At 49.3% G+C, this 25,789-nt stretch overlaps 1 protein-coding gene across 4 annotated transcripts in view; it reads left to right on the forward strand.

Moving 5' to 3' along the window:
- The window catches only part of LHPP (phospholysine phosphohistidine inorganic pyrophosphate phosphatase), an 80,947-nt gene that overhangs the window by 26,461 nt on the left and 28,697 nt on the right, over positions 1–25,789 (forward strand). For 3 of the 4 annotated variants that reach the window (XM_065672443.1, XM_065672444.1, XM_065672442.1), the window contains exon 6: positions 2,211–2,302. In XM_065672443.1, coding sequence (XP_065528515.1) covers positions 2,211–2,302 — 92 coding nt within the window. Of the gene's footprint in view, positions 1–2,210; positions 2,303–4,698; positions 4,807–25,789 lie in introns of all 4 variants that reach the window. The other variant, XR_010610990.1, reaches the window with a different exon arrangement.

Consider the following 25,789-nt stretch of genomic DNA (forward strand, 5'->3'; position numbering starts at 1 on the left):
GCCCACCTCACAAGCGTGTCAAGGTCCCTCTGGATGGCATCCCTTCCCTCCAGCGTATCAACCGGACCACACAGCTTGGTGTCATTGGCAAACTTGCTGAGGGCGCACTCAATCCCACTGTCCATGTCAGCGACGAAGATGTTAAACAAGACCGGTCCCAACACCGATCCCTGAGGGACACCACTCGTTACCGGTCTCCAGCCAGACATCGAGCCATTGACCACAACTCTTTGTGTGCTGCCGTCCAGCCATCATCATCCCTCACATGAGCAGTATTACAGAACTACATAGAAGATACTCTGCTCTTGTGAGACCTCACCTGGAGCATTGTGTGCAGTTCTGGTGTCCTCAACATAAAAAGGACATGGAACTGCTGGAACAAGTCCAGAGGAGGCCACGAGGATGATCAGGGACTGGAGCACCTCCCGTATGAAGACAGGCTGAGGAAGTTGGGGCTGTTCAGCCTGGAGAAGAGAAGGCTGCGTGGGGACCTCAGAGCAGCCTTCCAGTACCTGAAGGGGGCCTATAGGGATGCTGGGGAGGGACTCTTCGTCAGGGACTGTAGTGACAGGACAAGGGGTAACGGGTTCAAACTTAAACAGGGAAGTTTAGATTGGATCTAAGGAGGAAATTCTTTCCTGTGAGGGTGGTGAGGCACTGGAATGGGTTGCCCAGGGAGGTTGTGAGTGCTCCATCCCTGGCAGTGTTCAAGGCCAGGTTGGATGAAGCCTTGTGTGGGATGGTTTAGTGTGAGGTGTCCCTGCCCATGGCAGGAGGGTTGGAACTGGATGATCTTGAGGTCCTTTCCAACCCTAACTATTCTATGATTCTATGATTCTAAGATAGATTGGGCTGGTACTGGTATATGTAATCTTGCACACTGCATCTGATGTGTTACTCAAAAGAGGAATTAGTCATTATCAGCTGAAGCTGTTCCAGATGTACTTGCTCATAGCTCATGGTTTATAAATGCTTTCAGAAAATCTTCTGTTCAGCTGCAGCATTAGGTATATCCTGAGATTTCCTTTACATGCCGGGTAATATGGGGAAGAAGATTATGGTGTAATTAGATGATTAATAAAAATAGCTCTGGAGCTTAAGTGTTTTTACACTTGTTCAGTAGGTTTGATTTAGCCCTGCCCAGCAGACTGCTTGCAGAGTGGGAACTGAAGTGTAGGCAACACAGAAGATGAGCTGGTTCTTCTATGGTTGCATTTTATGTAAAAAGGACTGTAAAAAAGAGGACCTTAAAGCTCCTCCAGCTCCAACCCCTGCCACGGGCAGGGACCCCTTCCACTGGAGCAGCTTGCTCCAAGCCCCTGTGTCCAACCTGGCCTTGAGCACTGCCAGGGATGGGGCAGCCACAGCTTCTCTGGGCACCCTGTGCCAGCGCCTCAGCACCCTCACAGGGAAGAGCTTCTGCCTGAGAGCTCAGCTCAGTCTCCCCTCGGGCAGGTTCAAGCCATTCCCCTTGGCCTGTCCCTACAGGCCCTTGTCCCAAGCCCCTCTCCAGGTTTCCTGCAGCCCCTTCAGGCACTGGAGCTGCTCTCAGGTCTCCCCTTCAGGAGCCTTCTCTTCTCCAGGCTGCCCCAGCCCAGCTCTCTCAGCAGGGTTGATATTAGATGGTCTTTAAGGTCCTTTCCAACCCAGATCATTCTATGATTCTATAATCATCACGTTACATTGTGCAGAACTGAACAGATGAGATTTTACAGTGATTTCCCAAACTGCTGCATCAACCTGAGAATGGGTTGGGATCAAGCTCAGCAACTTACACATCTTGGTGGTCACGATCTGAAGCTTGTAAGTGGCTTTTAGAATACCAGTTTTAGGAATTGTTTAAAAAGATAAGCTTAGTTTAAACCACTTGGAGCATGACATAAGTGGGCCGTTAGGACCAGCATAGGCCTAACTTCCTGAAATTCACCATTCCCTTTGAGCCGCGTGCCAGATCACTTTGATTTATGTTCCTGATTACACATCGCACGGCTATGTGCTGCACTGGTACATTGCTGCAGGAGCTATAGCATGGATTAAATTCAAGGTAGGGTGACTTTTAATCAATACGATGACAATATTATCTTGTTTAATTTGTCTGATGGCAGTATTAAACATCAAATCAAGCTGTTTGTTATGTCAGGGGAGGGTGACGTATGGCAGAAATAAACCTCACTTGATGCCGCTTGTTCTGTATGTCATTGCTTTGACAGGCCATCATGATTGGAGATGATATTGTGAATGATGTAGGAGGTGCCCAGCAGTGCGGGATGAGAGCCGTGCAAGTGCGGACAGGGAAGTACAGGTCAGTGCGCATCCTACACCCTGCGCTCCGTGGGGGAATCATGGAAAGGGGGGGAAGAACTGCAGGCAATGATTCTGCCAAATCCCACTGTGCTCTGGTTGCCTTACAACACATTCATTTCTGAGAGAAAACGAATTCCACTCTGGAACGTGGTATGTGTTCAAAGTGAGTGCACAAAATCCCATGCCTTTCCCACAGCTTTTCCTGTTGGTGGCAGAGATTTGCAGTCAATGTACGCTCGCGTCTGTTGTCTGAACAAACGGCTCCTTGGGCAGCAGTTAGGCTGGGGTGGGGATAGCATGTTCAGTTGCAAAACACAGTTTAGGGAGACCCTGTGTGTACGAAAGTGGCAGGAAGAGGAAGACACATTGGCTTTGAGCTCCTAATAAGTGTTTGCTGTTAAATTACTGCTGCGATGTCCCCATCACAGGGCACAGAACCGGAGTGTTTCTTGGGGTTTGCCTATTTCTTTTCCTGCAGCCGAAAGTGTTGTTCCCTTGCTATAAGACGGGTCTGAAACCTGTAGCAGGGTTAAGATCATAACATTTGACTGTCGACTCAGTGCTCTCTGTGGGTTATCTCTCGCCGCTTTATGAAGGACTCTGTATGTCAGTTATCTCCTCCAGACATGTATTCAGCGCTGAGATGTCTGAAATGCGCGCGCTGCTTCTCCACTTCTCATCTAATCAGAGTGGAGGCTTCATCTCTTTCAAATGACCCTTCAAACCCTTCTCCATGCAGTTGACTCCATCATTCTGTGCTTTCATTGACCCAAGAGCTACCTCCCTGCAGCTGCTGACAGGAGACCTGACATAGTCCAGGGTTGACTGGTGGAAAATGAAGCCATGATCTCATGCTCAGGCCAGGTTTGGTTTGAGGTCATCTCAAGGTGACTCTCCAAACGCAGTGAAGCATCGGTCCCTATGTTTAGTGTCTGGATTCCATAACACTCCAAATCTCCTCTTAACCGCCATCTCCTCTTAACCATAACCGGGCCTTTTTGGGGTACGTTCAGCAGCACCATCTGGCAGTTGGTAGATTTGCAAATACTGAGAATGTAAAAGAAGGATCCTCTTTTTGGGAGGGATGGTGCTTGAGAATGGTGCTTGCTGTGGGCTATCTGAAAAGTTACTGCGTTAGTTTTCGAGTAATCTGTTTCTCGGTTTTCCTTCCCGTTTGTGTGAGGTGATGAAGTAATACCCAGTGCCTTAAATCTGATGGACCAGTAAGTGATGATTTCTGAGGAAAAAAGACATACAAGTGTATTGTGTGGATCTCTAAGATAGCGCATCTCAAAATCAGTTTTCTACAAGAATAAAGCTCCAAAAATCCACAAGATTAAAACGTTAAGTGTAGAGTTTGTGCTGTTGGGATTATTTGTGTTTAATCTGTGTAATGCCATTAATTTCCTGAAGGAGAAAAGAAGGATTCAACAGCTGATTCTATTCTGATATTAAGGGGATCACTTAATAAATCTACATCTTGATGCCACTCAGATACAGGTGTCAGTGAAGGAGGTATCTCTGCACATAGAGGTAAATTAGACCTTTGTACTAAACAAATACCTCCTGTGATGTATTTTGCCCATCACAATATGCCGCAGGTGATGCTGCATCCAAACTGTTCAGGCAGCTGTCACAAACTCTATCTACACACACATACACATAAATATGTATAATGATCTGCTGGAAAAACATATCTTGTATCAAGCTTGAGTCATGATTTCACAGCTGAAAGGGAATCATCTGGTGTTCTAGATGGGGAAAAGAGTGTGGTTTGTGCTGCTGTTTTCTGGCTTAATGTGTGGTTGCTGTCACCTGAAATAGTGTTCTGTTGTATACACAGGAGCGTCTCTCTAAAACATGATGCCAGACCTGTTGTCAGCAACTGGGAGTAAAATGAAATAGCTCTTGCTTGCCAAGAGAGGTCAGGGATGTATGTATTTATCGGAATGACTGATTTAGCACGCATGGAAAATCAAAATACGCAGCACATATTGAGAAAGGGGGGAGACAAAAGAATGAAAGCTGATGGGCAACTTAAATTAAAAATAACAGAAAATGTTGTTATTGCATGGCCGGTTTAGTTTAAATTCTGCTATATAACATCATGCACAGGTCCTCTCTTGCTTTTACGGTAATCCTGTCAGAGAGCTGTGTGCTACATCCCAGTACCTCTGGATGGCACCGTTAGTACGGTATTAGCCACAGCTTCGGGACCTCCCCAGCGTCTGAACCTGGTTTTGCATAGGTGTAAAGCACGAAGACCTCGGGTTTTGTATCTGCTGAGTGCTGGTGGGATGGGATTTCAGTTGTGACAGTCTTGTGGCTATGGACAGGGATGATCACCCCAGTTGAGCTGTCTCTGTTTCTGCTTTGTTCCCAATCCCACCACAGTGATGGTGCCTCACTTCAGCAAAACAGATGCAGAGCTGCTCTGAGGATGAAGTAAAAGATAACAGAGGAACCATCCCAAGGCATTGCTGCAGGTGCATTTACCACTGGGTATGTGAAAATGACATAATTTGACCAAGTTATCCCAGTGAAGGCATTTTGGATGTCGTTCTGTAGGTACAAGGGATCCCGTTGTACCCCTCCAGCCTCACCCAGATGCTGTCCCTGACTGGCAGATGCTGTCACCTCTGGTGCACACATGTGCATTGGGGCAGCTCTCCTTATTTCAGACCTTGGTGCAGTTCACATCAACATCTTTGAGGTCTGCTTTTGTCAATGCAGGGTAGAGGATGTTGGCTTTGCAGGTGGGTCGAGGTCCAAAGGAGAAGCAGAAAGGGTGCATGGAGAGCTGGCATAGCCCCACGCTGCCTCCCTCCATGGGCTCTCCCCTCCTGGCCTCTGCAGGGTCACTTTCTGTGTTGGCTGCTCCCAGGGTGAGCTGCAAAGTGAGGATTAAGCTGCTGCAGAAACATTTGGGTTTACATCACCTTGCATGGAGGTCCTGAAAATCAGTTCCTTTGTCCTGATTCTTTCAATCTTTAATAAAACGTGTGGAGATGGTTTCTTTCAGTGTGACAGACTTCACTCCTGCAGCCACACTTATCTGCTCCTCGAATGCACTTAATCTTCCAGCAGGACTTAAGTGTTGAGCTCTTTCTCTGTAGCCAAACCAGACATAGCACGTATTAGTCCATGAAGACATAGAATCGCACACTGGTTTGTGTTGAAGGGACCTGAAAGCTCATCCAATTCCAACCCCTGCCACAGGCAGGGACACCTTCCACTAGAGCAGGCTGACCTTTCTGAGGTATAAAATCCAAATGCAAAGGGTCAGTCTGGTCTGCAGGTTTGTCCACCCTCAGCTTGTCCCATCTACAGACCAGGTCATTGCTGCAGACTCTCGTGTGCCGAGAGAAGAAGCTGGTGTTGGGTTGTTCAGCGTTGGGAAATCTGATGCTAATTCCAAAGCTTCTGTGCACACCTGGATGGAGGCCCTTCACAGCAACATCTTTCCCATCGAGGGAAGAACATGTACAGGGTATGTGCTAATTCCACTTGCAGCTAATTGGCCTTGACATCAGACCAGTCATTTCCACCCCAACTATTGATTCTGCAATGCTGCGGAATATCCTCGTTCCTCTTTGTAGCGTGCAAGTTAGAGCAGAGAATGACTTTGAGGCTCTTCCAACTGTCTCCATGCAACGTTGGAAACAGCTTTAGGTGCATCAGTGCTTCCTAATGCAGGTGGTTCTTGGCAGGGTGAAGGAGTTACTGACCCTTCTCCTTGTTGTCATTTACAGGTCTTGGTGTAAGTAAAGACCTTTCCATCTCTGGTGTGTGGCAGGAGTCAGGAATGCTCAAAGCAGTGGTACCCACTGCCCCTGCTCTCCTGTGGGTTCTAAAATGGTTCCAGAGTCTGGCAATACGGGTTCATCCCCCTCTGTGCCCACACGAGGTTTTTGTTGTTTGGTTAGAGATTTATCTCATGGCCGTGGCTGATGTTGCCACATCCCTGTGCTGCCTCACTAGGGACATAAGGGATGTGCCAGGGATGGAGGATAAAAGGATCAAGGCCCATGAGAGCTGTCATCTCTCTCCTGCTCTGCCACTGTTCTTTGAGGGAACTGGGTCAAGTTACTTCATGTTGCTGTTCTTCAGTTTCCCCGCTTTATAATTATCCTCTGAGAATAATTATCCTGGCTTTCTTACTAAAGTGGCTTCTGATCTGCTCCTCTTATCTGATTGAAGAAACCATAACAGAATTTGCACCGATTTATAGGGAATTGGCTTGCCACAAGAGAAATCCAGACACAGTCAAGACGAGTTGTGACAGAGGAAAAAATCCTTCAGGCTGCCATCACCAACTGATAAAGGATGAGACAACCAGGGTGGGTTGTTGCAATAACCTCCTAAATGAAGTTATAAAGTTATCCTTAAAGTGTTTCCACTCATAGATAAGTTCACAGCTGTCCCTGTGTTAGTCAATGGAAGCTCATGATACCTTCTGCAAAGAAACAGTCACAGCTTAGTGCTCCGCCGAGAAGGAGCATCCCTCCACCCTCTTGTTCTTAGTCACTGCATTGCCAACCACAGTGTGCTGGTTTGTTCATATCTCCTTGATGGAGCCTGCAAGCTGTGTGTAGTGGGAATGAACAGGCAGAGGCACTCCCTGTGTGCCGAAAGAGAACCAGAGGCATTCTGATGGCCTCACAGTCCTGGTAATTAAGCCTGTTTCAAGTATGAGATGGAAAAGCTTCCAACCTGTATTTGCACCATAAGAAGTTGTATTGTAATTCCTGTTAACCTCTTAAGCAATGTTTATTCAAGCCTAGTGCCAGCGGGTTGGTTTTCATCTTAGCGTGATAGCTGATTGCAGTCAATCCTCAGGTGTAGTCTTAGCCACCATTTATTGCACATTCACATCACAGTTTGCTCTGTCCACGTGAGGATCTTCACATGTGTTCATCAATTTCTGGACCGTGGTTTGGTTGCCATCGTCCGTGAGTCAGCCCTGAAGAGGAAGTTGAGAGTAAATGCTGCAGTCCCTCAGCACACACCCTCATCTGATGACAGCCTTAGCTTTTCCCAGTGCATTCAAGTGTCCAGACACAGAAATTATACTTCTAGTATCTGATGCTTTAGGAATGAGTGGCCTATGAGAAGGTGTAAGTAAGGTATGAGTTCTTGATGCTGTAGTATGGTGTTACAGTCCCACCACCCACTTTTCAGTATAGGGTATAGCCAATTGCAATGCAAAATAACCAATTGCAATGTGTTATTGTTGAACTCCAACTATTGTTGGACTAAACTGCAATGTGTTATTGTTGAACTACAGCTATTGTTGGACTAAATGATCAATGTAGGTTCTTTTCAGCTGAATTAATTCTGTTCTATTCTATTTGGTTCTATTCTATTCTGTTACATTCTATTCTACTCTCCTCTACTCTAGCCTTCTCCAGCCTATTCTACTCTACTCTTAAATGCAGGTTATACCTGAGCTAAAACACACCTTCTGGGGGAGCAGAGAGTTCTGCAGTGTTGTAGCTAATGTGTAAATTCTTGTCTTCAGTCTAAAAGAGAAATGGCAATCTTGGTTGTGGGGGTTTATTAGCATTTGGTATTTTTTGTTGGCATTTATTGGTACCATAAAACACCTCGAGGAGGCAGAGTGTGCTCAGGACATAGTCCTGCTCAGTGCTGTGTGTGTGCTCATGTGCTGTTCTGAACAAATGAGTCTGAATATGAGAAGAGGGATCAGTCTGTGATGAGAGTAGGGACAAGGATAAATAAGGGAGGAATGGATCAGGTCAGTGAGGAAAAGCAATATTACTCAGCAGTCTCAGCAGTGCTGCTCTCTACCTGTCTAACACTTGACTTTTCCTTAGCAGACCTACTCTAATCAATCATCACATCTCAAACCCTTACACAAGGAAGCAATTTGCATCTTGCAGATCAAGATGGTAGTGACCACATCAGCCTGTGCTGCAGTTTTGCTTCGCCTCTTGCTTCACATCCACACAACACACTGAGCTGAACCCAGGACACTCACGCAGTAGCAGAGTCCGAAACATTTCCATTTCTCCTCTTGTGAAGTTGATCAGTAAAGCGCTGAAAGAGGAGGAAGTGATATCAGGATCTGCTACTGGAAGCAAGAGGGCCTGAGAGGGCACGTGGCTCAGGTGGGCTTGGTGTATGGGACTAAACCACTTCCAGACCCTCTCTGGAACGCATCCAAAGGTAATGGCCATTTTGCTTTCGCGCTCCTTTGCCCTGGTGTCTCGATGACTTGGTAGTACATGCTTCTGCTCTTTCAGCCTGGGTTGGCAGCCATCCTCCACCCAGCTCATATATCTACGTGAGTAACACTGGAGCCCTTGGCAGCGGCACTTGTGTTTCTCTCCCCCGTGCAAATACATAATCCATGAGCTGAGGTGGGATGTGGAGCTGTTGGAGCAAGTCCAGAGGAGGCCATGGAGGTGCTCCACATCCCTCCTGTGTTGTTGCCCCAGAGCTGGAGGCAGGATGCAAGGGGGGGATCACCAGAGCACAGCAGAGGGGGAGAAGAGTGGAGTGGAAGGGGAAACGTAGGTGCCTTTCCTCAGCACCAGCTTAAGGCTGCCATAGGAAGGTTCCACAGGGAAGCAGCCTGGGAGGCAGCCTGGATGTGCAGCAGTGTTTCTCAACCCTTGTCGCCTGCAGAAGGCTGAGCTGTATGAGCTTGTTCAACAGTTGACAGCCCTGATGAATACCATCCCCATCCCTAACTGCTTTATTTCCCTAGAACTGCTCATGAGCGTGTTGAAATGTGCTGCAGCAATGGCACAGCTGGGACAGCTGCTCGGCCGTGGCTTCAATAGAGATTTCCTTCTTTTTACAAGGCAGGTTCCTCTTCTCTGCATGGTTTCTTCCTGTAGTCAAATGTCATCCCAGCTCATGTGGTTCATGGAGTCCCCTCACTGAGCATCACAAGGAGTGTGCCAAAAGGGGTGACTGCTGTGGTTGGTAAAAGCAAAGCGGGGAGTTGTTTTCAAAGGCAGAGAGACACAAACAAGAGGGAGGCCAGCCAAGAGAGCTGCTGATGTAACTCCCTTGGAGCAAACGGTTCAGTATCTGGAATTTAATCTCCTGGCTTGGGCTCCTGCTCGCACTGTAAACAAGCTCAGGAGCCACAGGGCTGGAGCAGTACCGTGTGCTGGCACCCTGCATGCACAAAACAACTGAGAGCACCTCCCGTGTGGAGCCAGGCTGGGAACATTGGGGCTGTTCAGCCTGGAGAAGAGAAGGCTGCGTGGGGACCTCAGAGCAGCCTCCAGTGTCTGAAGAGGGCTATAAGGATGCTGGAGAGGGACCCTTCGTTAGGGACTGTAGTGACAGGACAAGGGGTAACGGGTTCAAACTTAAACAGGGGAAGTTCAGGTTAGATCTATGGAAAAAGCTCTTCCCTGTGAGGGTGCTGAGGCGCTGGCACAGGGTGCCCAGAGAAGCTGTGGCTGCCCCATCCCTGGCAGTGCTCAAGGCCAGGTTGGACACAGGGGCTTGGAGCAAGCTGCTCCAGTGGAAGGGGTCCCTGCCCATGGCAGGGGTTGGAACTGGATGAGCTTTAAGGTCCCTTCCAACACAAACCAGGCTGGGGTCCTGTGAGTATTCAGGCTTTAGTACTGGGGATGGATGTTGCTGAGATGGGGAGGCTGTGAGCTGCACAAACTGCCGCGCTTTGCACCCTGCAGCCTCAGGGCCCTCATCCTCCACCCCTGGGCTGCTGCCGGTTCCCGGTTTGTACTGGAGGGGACATGTGTCTCACCGTGTGGAATTCCCGAGGGCGGGATGCAGGCAGCCGTGCTCCGCAGGGCCCCATCGCATTCAGCCCCTGGCTCTGGCTTTCCAGTTGCGCTTTGTGGAGGGTGGGAGCTTGAAGTGGTTTTCATCTTGGTGTGAGCAGCCAAGCACTGTGCTGAGCAGAGCAGCCGCCTTCCTGCCTTCCAAAGGGGCTCCTGTGCCGCAGAGCCCCTTCACTTGCCGCAGAGCCAAGCTCTGTTACAGACCCCAGCAGGCGTTTGCAGGGGGATAACACGAAACGTTCAGCTCCGTTGTTGGCTGCGTGACACTGAAATCAGGCCTAAAAATAGAGCCATGTCTGACCCTGAAGTGAAGGATTTTCACTCATAAGCCAGCCTGGTGCCCACCCAGGTGACATCATCTGGAGGGGAAGTTGGAAAAGCTTCCGGATTTGTTGCTTTCAGTGCGGGAGTGCTAAATGTGTGTGTCAATGGGTAGGCAGGAGGCTCATTGCTGTGCCCATGAGTCGGGGGAAGGAGGGATGGGGAAGAATCCCAGAATCCCAGCCTGGTTTGTGCTGGAAGGGACCTTAAAGCTCATCCAGCTCCAACCCCTGCTACGGGCAGGGACCCCTTCCACTGGAGCAGCTTGCTCCAAGCCCCTGTGTCCAACCTGGCCTTGAGCACTGCCAGGGATGGGGCAGCCCCAGCTTCTCTGGGCACCCTGTGCCAGCGCCTCAGCACCCTCACAGGGAAGAGCTTCTGCCTAAGAGCTCAGCTCAGTCTCCCCTTGGGCAGGTTAAAGCCATTCCCCTTGGCCTGTCCCTACAGGCCCTTGTCCCAAGCCCCTCTCCAGGTTTCTTACTCATCAGCCCAGTGGTGTCTGGTAATATTAATGATGGTTGTGGTTTGAGACTGCGTGATTTAGACTTACAAGTGCATGGATACTGCTCACAGTGGCCATGGAAGCATCCGACATGCCAGGTATTGAGTGACCTCCCTTGGTTTCAGCTCTCTGACACTAGAAAGCAGCTTTGCTCAGTCTAACCTTCAGGGCTTTGATCCACATCTGTGCTCAGGTAGCGTGGATGACCTTACTGCTGCTGTTCTAAATCCAAACTGCTTGAAGCCAGGTCCTCATGTTTCTGTGCTAAGCTTCTTGTTCTTTAAAAGTCATGGTCTAAAAAATGCAGTAGGCATTTTTCCTCTGAAACTCAATGTCTTTTTCCCTCTGGATGCTGCCAGGCAGCTCCTATGCTCATCCTCTAATGAGGACACCTTTACCTTGGTGTTGATGAGCGCACACTGGAATCTGTCGCTCTCTTCAGATGGCGAGAGCTCAGTGTGGTATTTACACGGGTGTCTCTGTCGTCTGTTTCCCTTCTGCCTTTTAAATTCTCATTGCGTATTTATAACAGCGAAGATGCCTGAAGCACAACCGTGGGCAGCGTTTGGTTTCTGAGTCCCAAATGAAGCTGAGAACGCCGCTGTTGCTGTGTAAACACCATGGCAAGAGCTGATTTCATGCATCCTGCTGGGCTTTTTTGGACAGTGCTGATGAGAAGAAGGGAAAGTTTTACCATATCAATGCCCAATCTGATACGGAACCAATCGATTTGGTTAGAGATTGAAGGAAGTGTTGGGGCATCCCAGCCCTTCTTGGGTTTTCATCACAGCACTGGAACTCTTCCTGCAGACAGCCCGGTTCGTGGACATCTGCCGCAGCACAGGCACGGACGAGCTGCTTTTCACTTCCTCAGCCTCTGGGGAGGGTTTGCCTGACTAAGCATGAGGTTGTCTGTGGGGCAATGACCAGGCTGTGGCTGCAGAAGTGTTTCGTTGGCATCAACCGTGCCCATGGAAGGTGGATGATAGCCCAGGCAGGTCAGGAATGGACTTCCCATACCAGGGTTAAGTGTATGGCCCAGAGAGGCGCTCGGACGGCTTTTCCATGTTTTAGCCATTTCAATGTGCAATCTCGCAGCCTTTCTGACTGAGATGGCTCTCTATTTGCAGCTATACTGTGAAAGTCCTTAGCTTTTGATCCCTGATACTTCTTATTAAGTTCAACCTATTAAAGGTCTTTTCCAACCCAGTCGATTCTATGAAGTAACGATGTGAAAGGCAGGGACCTAAACCTAAGCAGCTGGAATAAATCCCCTGTGTGCCAGCAGGGAATGCCAGTCCTGCTCTACATCAGCTGCTCCATTACAGACCCGTTGTATCACGGGGTGTTAATGGAGCTGACAGAAACGAAACGAAGCACACACTTGAAGAGCTGGCTTTTATTCTTGCAGACAGAGCTCTTTATTTTGCCTTGCTGCTTGAGATGTTCTAGCAAGCACTCCCTTCCCTGTCACCTTTAAACTATGTGGCGAGGTGGGGAGTGGGCTTTTACCAAAGCGAATGGACTTGTGCTTTGGAAAGCCCCTTCCTGCGGTCTTTGCATGACTGTCACTGTGCTCTCAGCGCTCCCTGAGCTTCGTGATGCGGTAGTTTTGTACAAAGCTCTGTTTCGTTGCCCATATAAGCTTTTAAAGCTGTGCCTTTGAAAACGCATCCCCGGATAGCATTCCTGTAGCTTCGCACGTGGTTGGAGATGGGCGCAGAGGGCTTGGGAGGAGGGCTCAGGGGCTGTGAGATGGTGGTCAGAGGTGCTGGCAGACACACAGTGATGACCAGCGCCGCTGCACATAGCACAGGTTGTCGGATAGCACTCAGATAAAACAATGCATGATAAAAGACTGTTACAGCATGAATTCAACATACTGTATGAATGTCCTTAATGAAACCCTCACGTCGCCTTCCCCACACCAAATCCTCATCTCCCCATCGCTCAGAGCAGACACAGCCTCATATGTGGGGGACCTACAGAGCAACTCTTTTCTCCTTGGCAGTCACTGATTTCCGTGTGGGTTTTTCTACCATGTCTTTCCAGCAGTTAAAACCAGACATTAATGCATTTATTTATGGAGCAGAGCTTTGGGATCCTGCCTTAACTGTACTGGCAGAGGCAAGAACAGAGGTTTAAACTAGCACTGGCCACAGGGTCAGATGCTCACAGTTTGAAAGTACATGGGCATTCCATGTAAAGATGTGTTGGAAATGCCACTCGTGGCCATGGTGGGGACATCTGTGTGTGTTCAGCTCTGCTGCAGATGGACTCCTGGCTGGTCCCATGCAGGTGCTTGGAACACCACAGCGCCCTAAGAAATACATGGAATCATGGTGGAACAGCGTGGCTGGGCCGAGGGAGAACGTGCTCAGTCCCATCAGCACTAACAGCTAAAGCTGCCTGCAAGGCTGTGCACATCTTGCCTGCAAAGCAAGTGGAAGAGGAGTGTTCTGAGTAACCCTGGCTGAGTTTTGGCCCGTGCTTCCTTGCGTTCCCATCTGCATTCCCAGTTCGCACGGCCTCCGAGCGGTGACAGTGAAAATAACCAGCGCAGCCAAGATGAACTCCCAAGTATTTAGGTTTCTCAGCTGCACCTCCATAAATCCGGCTGATGCTCTGCTGCAGGAAAGGGTCTGGGGTGTTAAATAAATAGACAGTAAATTTCAGAGCTTTTGGTAAAATTAGGATTGTCGTTACTTTCCCGTTCCAAGAAGACTAATCTTGGTTATAATGGTCCCAGCTCCATCCAAGTCTTTTCAATAGCTCGTACACTGATAAATGAAGAGTTCACTCTCACAAATGCATCTCCTTCCCCTGATGGATTCAATGTGTTCCAGATGGATGGAGAAACCATTTTTATTCCTTTTACACTTGCTAAGCTATTTCCAGGCATCCAGTGGGCCACAGCAGCAGCAGGTGCCTGGAAATGGAACTCTTTATAGCAGGTGAGAATCCAGCCCCCTATTTCTAAACTTAAAACAATGTGTTCCACATTAGTGATCTTCCCCGAGCACCGTCCCATGGTAAGGACAAAACCAACTCATTAAGGTTGAGCTGAGCTCTTAGGCAGAAGCTCTTCCCTGTGAGGGTGCTGAGGCGCTGGCACAGGGTGCCCAGAGAAGCTGTGGCTGCCCCATCCCTGGCAGTGCTCAAGGCCAGGTTGGACACAGGGGTTTGGAGCAAGCTGCTCCAGTGGAAGGGGTCCCTGCCCGTGGCAGGGGTTGGAGCTGGATGAGCTTTAAGGTCCCATCCAACCCAAACTATTCCAGGATTCCATGATGAAAGCGAGCAGTGGAGCAGAGCTATGGGCTTGGAAGCAGTTTTGAGATCATCATTTAATATTACAGGGAAATGCCTGGGCTGGGGTTTAGTAACCGTTGCTGGTCTGGTTTTGCAGCACGTTGGTAATTGCTGGGCCTGTCTGCATGTGTGGGTTTATGAGCTCTGCTGCCTTTTGGCTGAGTCTTTGCTCTTTTCTTACCACAAAAGTAGGTGTCTTTTCCAGTCCGGCATGCCTTGCAGGAGCTGAAACGCATAGCCTTGATTTCCCGTTCACCATTAAAGCACTGAGGGATTTTGGAGTTGTTATAAGCGCACATGAATCCCCAGACAACAAACCATGAAAGGGGAAAATAATGGCCCAAAGAAGAGAGAAGGAAAATTTCCTTTGACTCCTTCTAAGTCAGGGTTTGAGTCCAAGGGCTTCAGGAGCACTGTGAAGTCTTTGTGCTTCAAGACGCAAGCCAAGCTCTCACAAATAAAATTCAAAGGGCAATTTTCCTTCAGGGCACAGATTCTAATAATATAAAGCCTCCTACATTTTCCTAAACCACTGTCAGAAACTGGCCACTGTTGAAAGCAGAATACAGCAGAACACCAGGGCTGCCTGTCTGAACTGGTGCCGCAGCTCTCGCGTGCTGTATCTTCCTATAGGATCATGCTGGAGGGGTGCGTTGTCACCGGTACCACTACGCTTTCCCTCGTAAGGCCACAAGCTCCATGATGGGTTGGGTAATTGAGGACGCAGGAGGGGAAGAGGGGTTTGAATGGTTTTTGGGGGTGTTTCAGGAAGCCTCAGTGCCCTGGTTGCTGAAGCAGTATCGGTACAGTTCCATATTCCCAGCTCCACTGCTGCCATCCCTGCCTGCCCCTCGCCTCAGTGGGTGATGCACGTTAGAATCACAGAATCCTGGTGTGGTTTGGGTTGGAAGGGACCGTCAAGCTCATCCAGTTCCAACCCGCTTCCTAAGGTCTTTGTATCTCACTGGTCCTGCTGCAGCCTTGGCAGAACTTGGACCAGTGGGTATCTGGGAGCAGGAGGCAGGGTTAGGAGTGGCTGCTGGCTCTTGCTGCCAGCTGTGCACCAGCTGTGGTGTGGCCATGAATGGGGGAGCGTGCCCTCTGCCCATGGCAGCCTCCTCGTGCAGGTCTGGTCCTTCTCCATCCCAAGCTGTTGGGAGCCTTTCCCATCACTGCTGAAGAGTTGAAAAAGGTTTTGCAACTCCCACATGTGGCTTCCTTCCTGTTTTTTCTGTTACTTTTAACCCATTGCACATGCCAGTCACAAGAGGCAGAGGCTTTCTGGAATTCCTGACCTGGGATTGCTTTCAGCTACGAAACCCACTGTGACATGATTCATGCTGCGCCTTGGGAGGGTGTTTTCATAGAATCATAGAATAGTTTGGGTTGAAAGGACCTCAAGATCATCCAGTTCCAACCCCCTGCCATGGACAGGGACACCTCACACTAAACCATCCCACCCAAGGCTTCATCCAACCTGGCCTTGAACACTGCCAGGGATGGAGCACTCACAACCTCCCTGGGCAACCCATTCCAGTGCCTCACCACCCTAACAGGAAAGAATTTCCTCCTTATATCCAATCTAAACTTCCCCTGTTTCAGTTTGAACCCGTTACCCCTTGTCCTGTCAGTACAGTCCCTAATGAAGAGTCCCCCCCAGCATCCTTATAGGCCCCCTTCAGATACTCAGATCACTCAATATCTCTCAGGATCATGACGCCTTTTAACTGGTACCATTTTAATCTCATAACTGAAGTTATTCCTTCGCTTTCATGTCAGAAGTTGCTAGGTGAGGCTTTTGGAAGGTTTTGGGAAGGACAGTAAGGAGATGTTGAATAGGATGGTCACAGAGGAGGGACAGAGTAACCTCTTTGCCTTCCATCGATGCCTTGCACCGTCTGCAGCATGCATCCTGTAGCTCAGAATTCTGGCACCCTCCTCCCACACCCTTGTGCACTAATGTGGCCATTCCCAAGGGCTTTGTCCCTGCCAAAGCACAGCCTGTTACCAAAAGCAAAACACAATTAAGAGGAAGCAGTGGAGTTTGCCATATAAACGTTTAGGGCTTACCCACACTGAATAATAATGCAGAGCGTAGTTTCATCCACACAGATGCTTCCTGGATCAAAAGGAGCAACTGGATCTGATGGGAATGGGTAAACAGCTTTGCAGCTCCCAGTTCCTGCAGCTCAGGTCCCGGTGTCTGTCCCTGCCTGGCTGTGGGTCACTGCTGTCATGAAGGGTGACATGTCCTGGGGGGCACAAATCAGCTCTGGGTGGCTCTGGGCAAACCAGGGCAATGGAAAACTTCCCCCAATCCCTTCTCTAACACTGGCATCGTGCCCCATGTGTGCACTTCCACTCTCCTTCCCTTGAAGTTACTGAGTAGGGACCTCCTTGCTGCTGGTAACCGAGCCATTCGCATTCCCTTTGGATGCTGTGGGGACATCCCTTTCCAGGAAAATCCAGGCTTTTCTGACCAGGATGCTGTAAAGCCCAGTGCCCCAGTGATGGGTTGGTTTGTCCCTCCTGACTCTGTCTGAGGACTGAGGCTGTGTTGCAAGCCTCATTGCAATGAATTCCTCATTCATTTGAGGAATGAGGCTGTGCTAAGGGAAGGGTGTAGGGAGAGGTTTGGGGGAAAAGCAGCCCAAACCATAAGTGGGCTCTGTAGGTGGAAAGGAATCTGGAAGCGGAGAGCTGGACCAGCCCAGCCTGTGCTCCAGGGCCCCTTTATGCTTCCAGCACACCCACAGCCACATGGGTTTGTATCCAGGAACGTTTTCTGAATGGAAAAATCCGGAGTCCTGTGAGAGTGGCTGGAGGGAAACCCCATCTTGTATCCCTGTGCAAGGGCCCTGCAAGCAGCGGAGACAAGAAACAACTTACACACAAGAGTAAGTGGCAGCATCCTTCCCATTTCTGCCTGGCCTTTCCGGTGCTCCCTAACTCCATTACTGGCTGTTCCTCTTCTCCAGGCAGCCTGTGAGGTGATGTTGATGGGATCAGCCACTCAAGTGGCAGGAGGTGACAACAAGCAAGAAGCAACCACAAGTGTTAGTCTTGCCTTAGTATTCCTGTATGGAATGTGAGGGCTGTGGTACAGTGTGTGGCTGAGACTGGATAAAGCACAGCCTGCCTCTGTATTCAGCGCTGTCTCGACTGGCTAGCAAACTAACTGGATCCCAAGTGGTCATCATCTGGGAAGTGCGTGATTGCCGGTAAATCCAGGAGCTGCTTCTTTATAGGAAACTCCTAGAAGATGGGCTAGTCAGCAGAACAGCAGTTTTCTATAGCAATTACTCGGTGGGGATTTGGCCAGATCTCTGTATTGCAAAGGTATAGGATGTACGTCTATGGAAATCCTTGACGGTGTGATGGAGTTCAGTCAGTCCCATTTGTTGGATGGATCCAGATCTCCGTGGCAGATTTCAATGGAAAGCTGGAGGGAGCGAAGCCTGTTTTCTGGATCTTTTACACAGCAAGAGGAAAGAGAGCCTTCCCAAAGGCTCAGCACGATGTGACTGTAAAACCACAGGAGGAGTCAGGGCTGGGTGTCTACTCCCTGGAGTAGCCAGACTCTTATGGATAAGACATTCCACTGTCTCCAGAAAGCCATGGGGCTGTCGCTGTGTTGTCAAGCTCCTTTCAGAAGACAATGTGGGAGAAGTGTCCTTTATACTGAGATTGCTGTGCCTGCTTTCCAAGTCAGTGCTGGCTCCACATCCAGAGCCAGCACGTGCCATGGAGTTGGGACACTTGGTAGGGATTTCCCATCTTCAGATTGTAATTCCTGGGACAGGAAAAACCCAACCCTGGACTAGTCTGGGTCTTACCTGCTGGTGTTCTTAAAGAAAAGGCACAAAGAAACACTGAATAAGGAGGTAAATATGGTAGTTACACCTTCCTAAAACAGCAACAGCTCAAAAAGGCACCCCGGCGTTGTTTCTTTGTCTTGCAGAGTGTTTGCATAGAGCATCCTCCAGTAGTTTGGGTACTGCAGGCAGTGCCAGTGTTGCAGAGTGTGGCATCTGACAGCAGTGTCAGCATCAGTGAAACTGCAATGTGGAATGAGCCTGGCTCTTCCTGTCATGAGCCTGTGTGGTACACTGGGAAGCACATGGGGAGGGAGGGAGGAAAACTTGGTGCTGTGGAGTGACTGGACCAAGTTTGGTCCATCCTCTTGGGAAAATGCCAGGGATTTCAGACCTACCTTCCAAATCTTGTTTCTCCTTCATTCATGGGCAGCAGCCCAGCTTTCATTGCAGAGACTTGTATCCATACTGGGCTGTAGCTGGAAGTGAAGGAAGCCCTTCCTCCCTTAACTGGCTGCTATATCCTTCCTTTCCCTATAGGAGGGCCATAATCTCCTCTAGATTGAACCTTACAGCCAGGTGTTCCTCTTCCTTGCCCTCTTTTCCTGTGGCAGTGTTCATTCCTTGGGCTCTGCCTTCCTGCCTGGTTTTAATGGGCTCACAGCACACCATGTTTCTGAAAACCTCACTGCACTGTAGGAAGTCCCACAGCATCTATGGATCCTGCGGAGCATCACTTTGCAGGATGCACTTTCCAAGCCTGCACCCTGCTTACAGCATCCAGCTGCTCATCGGAGAAGGCCATAATTTAGTGGTCCCCAGCAGAGCAGCAGGTCGTGGAGCCACCTTTCCAGTAGATGGCATCAAAGACAGTGAGTTCCTCTTCCTGAAGCAGCTCACAGCTCCCCATCCCTCTGTCCCCACAGTCATTTCCCTACAGTGCTAGAGCAGAGATTCCTTAAAAACCCCAAGCTCCTTAAAGCAGCTGAACAAAAACCATTATAGACCTTCAGGTGCTGGTTTTGATGTCTGAATGTCATTTTCTGTATATACTTTTTATAGGTATATATAATTTTTGCATATATAGTGCCCTGCATAGTAGGAAAAGGCTATTCAGCTGCTTTTTCTTTCTTTATAAACTGTGAATAGACCTGATGGTTGTTGGAGGTCATTGACCTACTGGACATGAAGAAATCCCAATCTCAACATAAGAAGGACATGGAGCTGTTGGAGCAAGTCCAGAGGAGGCCACGAGGATGATCAGGGACTGGAGCACCTCCCGTATGAAGACAGGCTGAGGAAGTTGGGGCTGTTCAGCCTGGAGAAGAGAAGGCTGCGTGGGGACCTCAGAGCAGCCTTCCAATACCTGAAGGGGGCCTATAGGGATGCTGGAGAGGGACTCTTCATTAGGGACTGTAGCAATGGGACAAGGAGTGATGGGTTCAAACTGAAACAGGGGAAGGTCAGGTTAGATCTCAGGCAGAAGCTCTTCCCTGTGAGGGTGCTGAGGCCCACAGGGTGCCCAGAGAAGCTGTGGCTGCCCCATCCCTGGCAGTGCTCAAGGCCAGGTTGGACACAGGGGCTTGGAGCAAGCTGCTCCAGTGGAAGGGGTCCCTGCCCGTGGCAGGGGTTGGAGCTGGATGAGGTTTAAGGTCCCTTTAATCCAAACCATTCCAGGATTCTATGAGTCTCAACTCCCATGTGTAGGAATTCCCATGGTCAGCAGGTTTATCACATCTGGACGCTCCGCTCTGCCGGCATTGACACGTTGCATTTAAAATCTGATCATTGACTTACAGTTATTTCTGTTCTTTGGGAATGCTTCCAAAATCGAATTCCCTGCATTAGCAGAAGGAGGTCAGGAGCAGCAGGTGGGTCCCTGGTGAAGTTTAGGAGCAGGGAATGTGCGTGTAGTTTTCATTTCTAAACTTAGACCCCGGTGACTTTTAAATGTAACGATCGTAGCATACCCTGCCCTTGGGAAGCGTATTTAAGCTGCCTCCCAGTGCCTGCGTTCGCCAATAGACTTAGCAAGGTTTTATGGATCTATTTTCAACTGAAAGGAAAGGACTGGAATTCCTTCCTGCGGGGTTCATCTATTTGTGAATTCAAAGAAACCAGGCCATAGATACCATTACATATGCTGGGCCTGACTCTTCACTCCCCACCTGCTCAAGGTAACCTTGGCTGCAGCCAGCAGCAGGCAGGATTTGACCTGTTGCGGTCTGGGAAGCAGTGCGAGGGTTTGGGGGGCTTCTGTCCTTGAGCTGGAACTGAACCTTCGGTATGTGGACAACTGATTTGAACCTGGACGAGAGTGAAAGCAAGGAAATACTTGATGGGTTTCCTGGGTGAGAATAGCAGCTTTGCTTTTGAAAGCCAGGAGTCTGTGATTCGTAACTTCAGGAAGGCTTATTTGCCCAATAAAACAGCCTGCTTGACAGTACCTGGGGACTTCACCCTAGTGACCAGTCCGTAGCCTTTAACTCTCAAATGCAGTCCCAAGAGACAGGCACAGTTTGGCTTTGCATGCACTGAGGAATGAAGGAATAAATAAATAACCCTTCCTGGCCCATGCAATTCACCATTTATAGTCATGTAACCAAATCCTGCATTCTGGGTTCCACAGAGCCAGGGGCTGGCTGGGGCAGGGAGAGCGGATCCTCTCCATCACAGGGCAGGAAGCCTTGTCCCATGCACGGGGCAAAGTCTGTCTGATGGGAAGAGCTAAAAGGATCCTGTGCTCTGCAAAAGCCACAGGGAAGCAGCTCCATTTTGAGTTATCCTTGTCTAGTTTCCACATCATCCATATGTACATGTTATAGTTTCATGGAATGGATTGGGTTGGAAGGGGCTTTAAAGCTCGTCCAGCTCCAACCCCTGCCATGGGCAGGGACCCCTTCCACTGGAGCAGCTTGCTCCAAGCCCCTGTGTCCAACCTGGCCTTGAGCACTGCCAGGGAACAGAAAGGCCAGAAGGGCTTGGTTTTGTGCTGAGGCCACATAAGGGTGGCAAGTGAGTTTGTTGTTTGGCTCACAAAAGGATTCAGCTGCTGTCCCATGCACTGAAGGGGCTCACCTCGTGTTTCATGGGTTTGGTCATTGGTTTTGGGGAAGTCTGGAACTCACTTACTTGTTTCAGTGAAGGCAGCATGTTACCTGCCTGGAGCATAGGAGCGCCGGGCCCTGGGAGGATGCTGCTTTACAGCCCGATTTGAACCAGATTTGGCAGAGATTTGGCAGAGATTAACACCAAAACCTCCTATGTAGTTGTGCCAGGGATCTACAGTGAGGGGCGGGCAGTGGTTCAGAGCCCCATCGAGAGCACAAGGATGCGCGAGGACAGAGCTGTGCTCAGAGAGGTTTCCACCTCCCTCCTTACGTGCGTTAGGAGATGGCAGAGGTTTGTTGTAAGGGGCTGGGATTTTCCTGCTCACTTTGCTTTATACAAACTTGCCCGAAAGAACCTTTAATTCCAGCATTTTAGTAAAGGGCACATCAGCTCTCATTCCTGTGTCACAGATGATCATACCTGACACCTTTGGGAAAGAGGAGCTCGTTTTAGCTTGTGAGATGCCTCTGGTTGCTTTTTGTGGTATGTAAATGTGTAAATTCAATCTCCGCTAAAGTGGATTTCCCTTTCTTTGCTCTGTTGTTTCTTTTCCTTGTGTTCAATCTCTAGTTTAAGGGGCTGTGGGAACAGCCACCCATGGTTGCTGCACTTCTGTTAAACACTTCTAAGGTATTTTTCAGCTCATTTGTTTTCAGTGAAGCTCTTAAAGCTCAGCTTTAACAAAGCCTTAATCTGTCCCTTACTGGATCTGTGTGGGGTTTGGTGTTCACCATAACCCCCTGAACCAGCCCTAATACAGACTAGAATTGCTCTTGCTTGCTTCTCAGCATAATCCATTGATAGTACAAGATGCAATTGGCACGTAAGGGCTTCACACAAAGTCATCCTGTCCTGTTGTCAGCCCCAAAGCTGGAGCCAAGAAAGGTCTCAGGGAGGAGACTGAGTTTGGCAGCAGTTGTTGAAGCCACTCCATGCTTTGCTCCTTGAGGCTGTATGGTATGGAAGCAGGTGACTTTAGCCATGAGAAGGTGTATTATTGCCCTTTGAATGGCCCACATTACTGTTCTTACAAAAAACCCAATGGAAGACTCCTTATCTAATACAAGAATTGAATGAAAATCAGCTGGGGCTGTGAAGTAGCATCTGTGTTATCTTTTCCTTAACCCCGCTTTACCTCTCCTCATCTCACCATGCAAATCCCATCGCTAATGGGATTTATCACACAGAAAGCTCTGCAGCAAAATCTGTGGCTTTTGGAGGAAGGTATCTGTAGTTTCCTCAGTAAATCAGATCAGTTCTATTCAGGATGCTCAGCTGCGGTGTGCTCCTGCGATCATGCCTAGTCCTTGCTAGAGAATGTCTTGTATGCACAGAAATATGCTGGATGCTGAGTAGAAACTCCCAGCAGCTTCCTCTCACTTCAAGGCTTTGGTCTTTTGAATCATCTTTTCCTTATCCTGACCCTGTCTTTATTTCCCAAGGAATTTGCAGTGTTCGGTTGTTTGCACATGGCTGCTTCTGGCTGCAGGCTCCCTCCCTTCTGGGGCTGCCAGCACAAGTGATGTGATCTTATGCTAATGTGCTCACCTTACAGCATCTTGTGTCCCTCCAGCTCTTGGCAACCCAATAGGCCCGTAATTAGGTTTATTCCCTTCAGTATCCCCTCGGCGTTATCTCCTCTCTACTTGGGTATCTCTCTTCTCAGAGGTGATGGTTACAATAGCCAAAAGCCTCTCTGCCTTGCTTATAAACTCGTACCATGGACTTCTACATCAGGCAGGCAGGCCTGATTCTAAATCAGCTTCCAAATTCAAGTGTAAAATCTCCTCCCTGTATTAATGCACGTTCGGGTGTGCACCATCGATGACTCGGTATACTGGGTAAACACCAGTTGCTAACTGGGTTAACGTGGCCAGTTAATGCTGTCTAGAATGGGATTATCCTGGAACTGAAGAGCTCACAGATGTTGTGACACTGCCGTGGCAGGGCTCTGCAGTGGTGTCAGGAGGGTTGAGAAGGCTCTGTTGACCCCTCACTCCCCATCCAGGCAGTTATTTGAGATGAGAGAGGTGACCATAAAAATGCTAATAAGCTGCTGTAAAACACCATCAAAAAGGCCTTATCATGGTGTGATGGAAGTGGTACGAGCATAGCTGTGGGTGTGCCGATGTAGGTGCTGTGCCACCAAGACCAGGAGGGTTTAGCACCATCAGAACTGTTGCAGCAAGTTGCACATCCCGGTGGGTTGGAGGAGAGGTGTTGGTATGTGGCTGTGCTGAGCCTTCAGCGTGACTCGAAGGAGGTGTTTTGATGGCAGGAAGCCTTTGGTTCAGACTGGTCGAAGTGTCACCTCTCACGCTGCTTTGTGACACCTTGACTCATAACCACAAGCTCTTCCTGAGCTCACACGTTTTCCTCCCCAGCCCTGCCTGTGAGCAACTGCTGCTCTTGCAGAGCCCCTTCACCACTCCTCATGGCCCAGAGACCAGAAGGGAGATGCACATTTCCAATGCTCGCATCACCTCCTGCTGTCTGTCCAGGGCAAGCCAGGTTAGAGAGTGGTTTCCCAAGCTGTTCCTCACAACACAGACCCTGGCACCCCATCTAAATAGATGATGCACCAGCCTGGCAGTGCTTTAACTGTCCAGGTCTGCCCGGCGCTTTTGGGACCTTGTTCCCCTGTGTCCACCCAAGCATCTCCAGGTGGTTTAGAAACAGGAAAGGTTGCTAAAGACTCTACGTGGCTGGGAGAAAAGGGATCATAGTGACTTGAAAACGCTTGGTGCTTGGAGAGCAAACGTGTCACTTCTGGTGGGAGCTGGGTGAAGACATCACCTGCAGCAAACGCTTTCTCCTGCCTCAGGCAGCATCCAGAAGAAAGAAAGGGCTGCGTGTTTTATCTTAAAGAAGTGCAGAGACGGGTGCTGCCAGAGGAGTGGAAGAAATGAAGTCCGGCTCTTTCCAGGGCAGATGTCCTGGTTCCAAATCCCCTCTTCATTTGGCCTTGAGAAGCTGGATTAAAGTAGGTCAGTTCCTCCTAGGGCTGCAAAGGCGAGAAGCGAAGCTGCAGCACGGCACAGACAGGAGATGCAAACCCTTCCCCTCTCAGTCCTCACCTCCAGGCCTCCTGGCATTTCAACCCTGGGGTCTCTTGAGCTCTGCTTTACTTCTCTGATCAGAGCATTGCTTGGCTGCTGCCTATGTACTAAACATCTTTTCTCCTTGGCTGCTGGTAGCAATATGTGTGGTTTCCTCTCTATATCTATTGCAAGATAATGATGGCCTCCCTGCTCTACACCTTGTGTGCAAGAGCAGGGTAGCAAATGGCCCAGCTCTTACTGCAGTGATGTGCAAAATGCACTTGCACCAAGCAGTTCCAGCTTTCCTCAGCTCTTCCCCACGCCACAGGATTGGAAGGGACTGAGGAAGTCAGGATTTATAACTGGAGGGCAGCAGGGAAGTAATGGTCCTGATCTATATTCCAGCTACTCTGAATATAAAGCACACAAGAAAATCTCATCTGGATGCATCATTTGAAGTCACATGAATTCCACTCAGCTGAAGAATCTTAACTGAGCTGCAAGCTTTGGACAACACATTAGTATTTTCATCAATTTGACCCCAAACAGCCGTTAAAACTCTTTCTGATGGCTAATACACGTTACACGCTTTTGGCTTAATTAGAACAAGACTAATCCATACTTCAGTTAAGTTTATTACACTTAGAAACTTAATGCAGTTAAAAGATCCATGGTCATTAGCTAAGTCCACTGTAATTAATATTTACAGAAAACTTCTAATTGCATGTGCTTCACAGCAGGAGAGGGGGGATGTGAGGCCTTTCTCCCTTAAGCTGCTGGTGCTTAAATCAGGTTGCAAGCTCCATATTGGGTGTCCCAAACTCATGACCAGCTGCTGCTCACGCTCTGGGGGTGCAGCCCAGCACACAGGCAGGTTCTGGGTTCAAGCGCACACTGAAGCTGGGTCATGGGGAGCTTCTCATCAACCAAGAACCCAAGTCCTTCTCCTCAGGGCTGCTCCATCCAGTCTGCTCCAGGCTATGTTTGTGCTGGGAATTGTCCGGACCAAGGGAACAGGAGTTTTTTGGTGCAAAGTGGCCAGGTCTGCTCCCCACCATCTGCTGACAGCTTGCTTTGGCCTTCTGTTATGCCTGGGCTCTTCTGCCATCCTTTGCCCTCATCATTACCCAGACCCAGGTGGGATTTCCATGCCCTGCTGCTTCATTGCAGCATCTTGGTGTAGCACAGCCAAAACTCACAGGGACAGCCACGGCTGGACACTGAGCCATGGAGAAGCCAGAGTGATGGAGTTCACTCAGTGCTGTCAGCCAAGTGGGGCCCATCACAGGGATGTTCACAGAGAGCGAGCTCTCTGAGTGATGTACCAAGGTGTTCCATCAGCTTGGGAGCAGGGAAGGGATCATCAGCGGAAGGACAGCACAAGCTGCATCAGGTCCACACGTTGCTGGGTGGCAGGTCCACACACTGACACTGAGTGATGTGATAGTGCCCATGAAGCCAGCAAGCACACTGGCTATCGGACAAGCCATGGCAGCAAGCTGTGCCCTTTTGCACTGGGAACCCCTAGATCTTCTCCAGAATCTCTTGTTTGCAGCTCCTGATGAATAGACCCTTTGTGCTTCAGAACCAAGTAGC

The sequence above is a fragment of the Lathamus discolor genome, chromosome 3, assembly GCF_037157495.1.
Source record: "Lathamus discolor isolate bLatDis1 chromosome 3, bLatDis1.hap1, whole genome shotgun sequence".
NCBI lineage: Eukaryota > Metazoa > Chordata > Aves > Psittaciformes > Psittacidae > Lathamus > Lathamus discolor.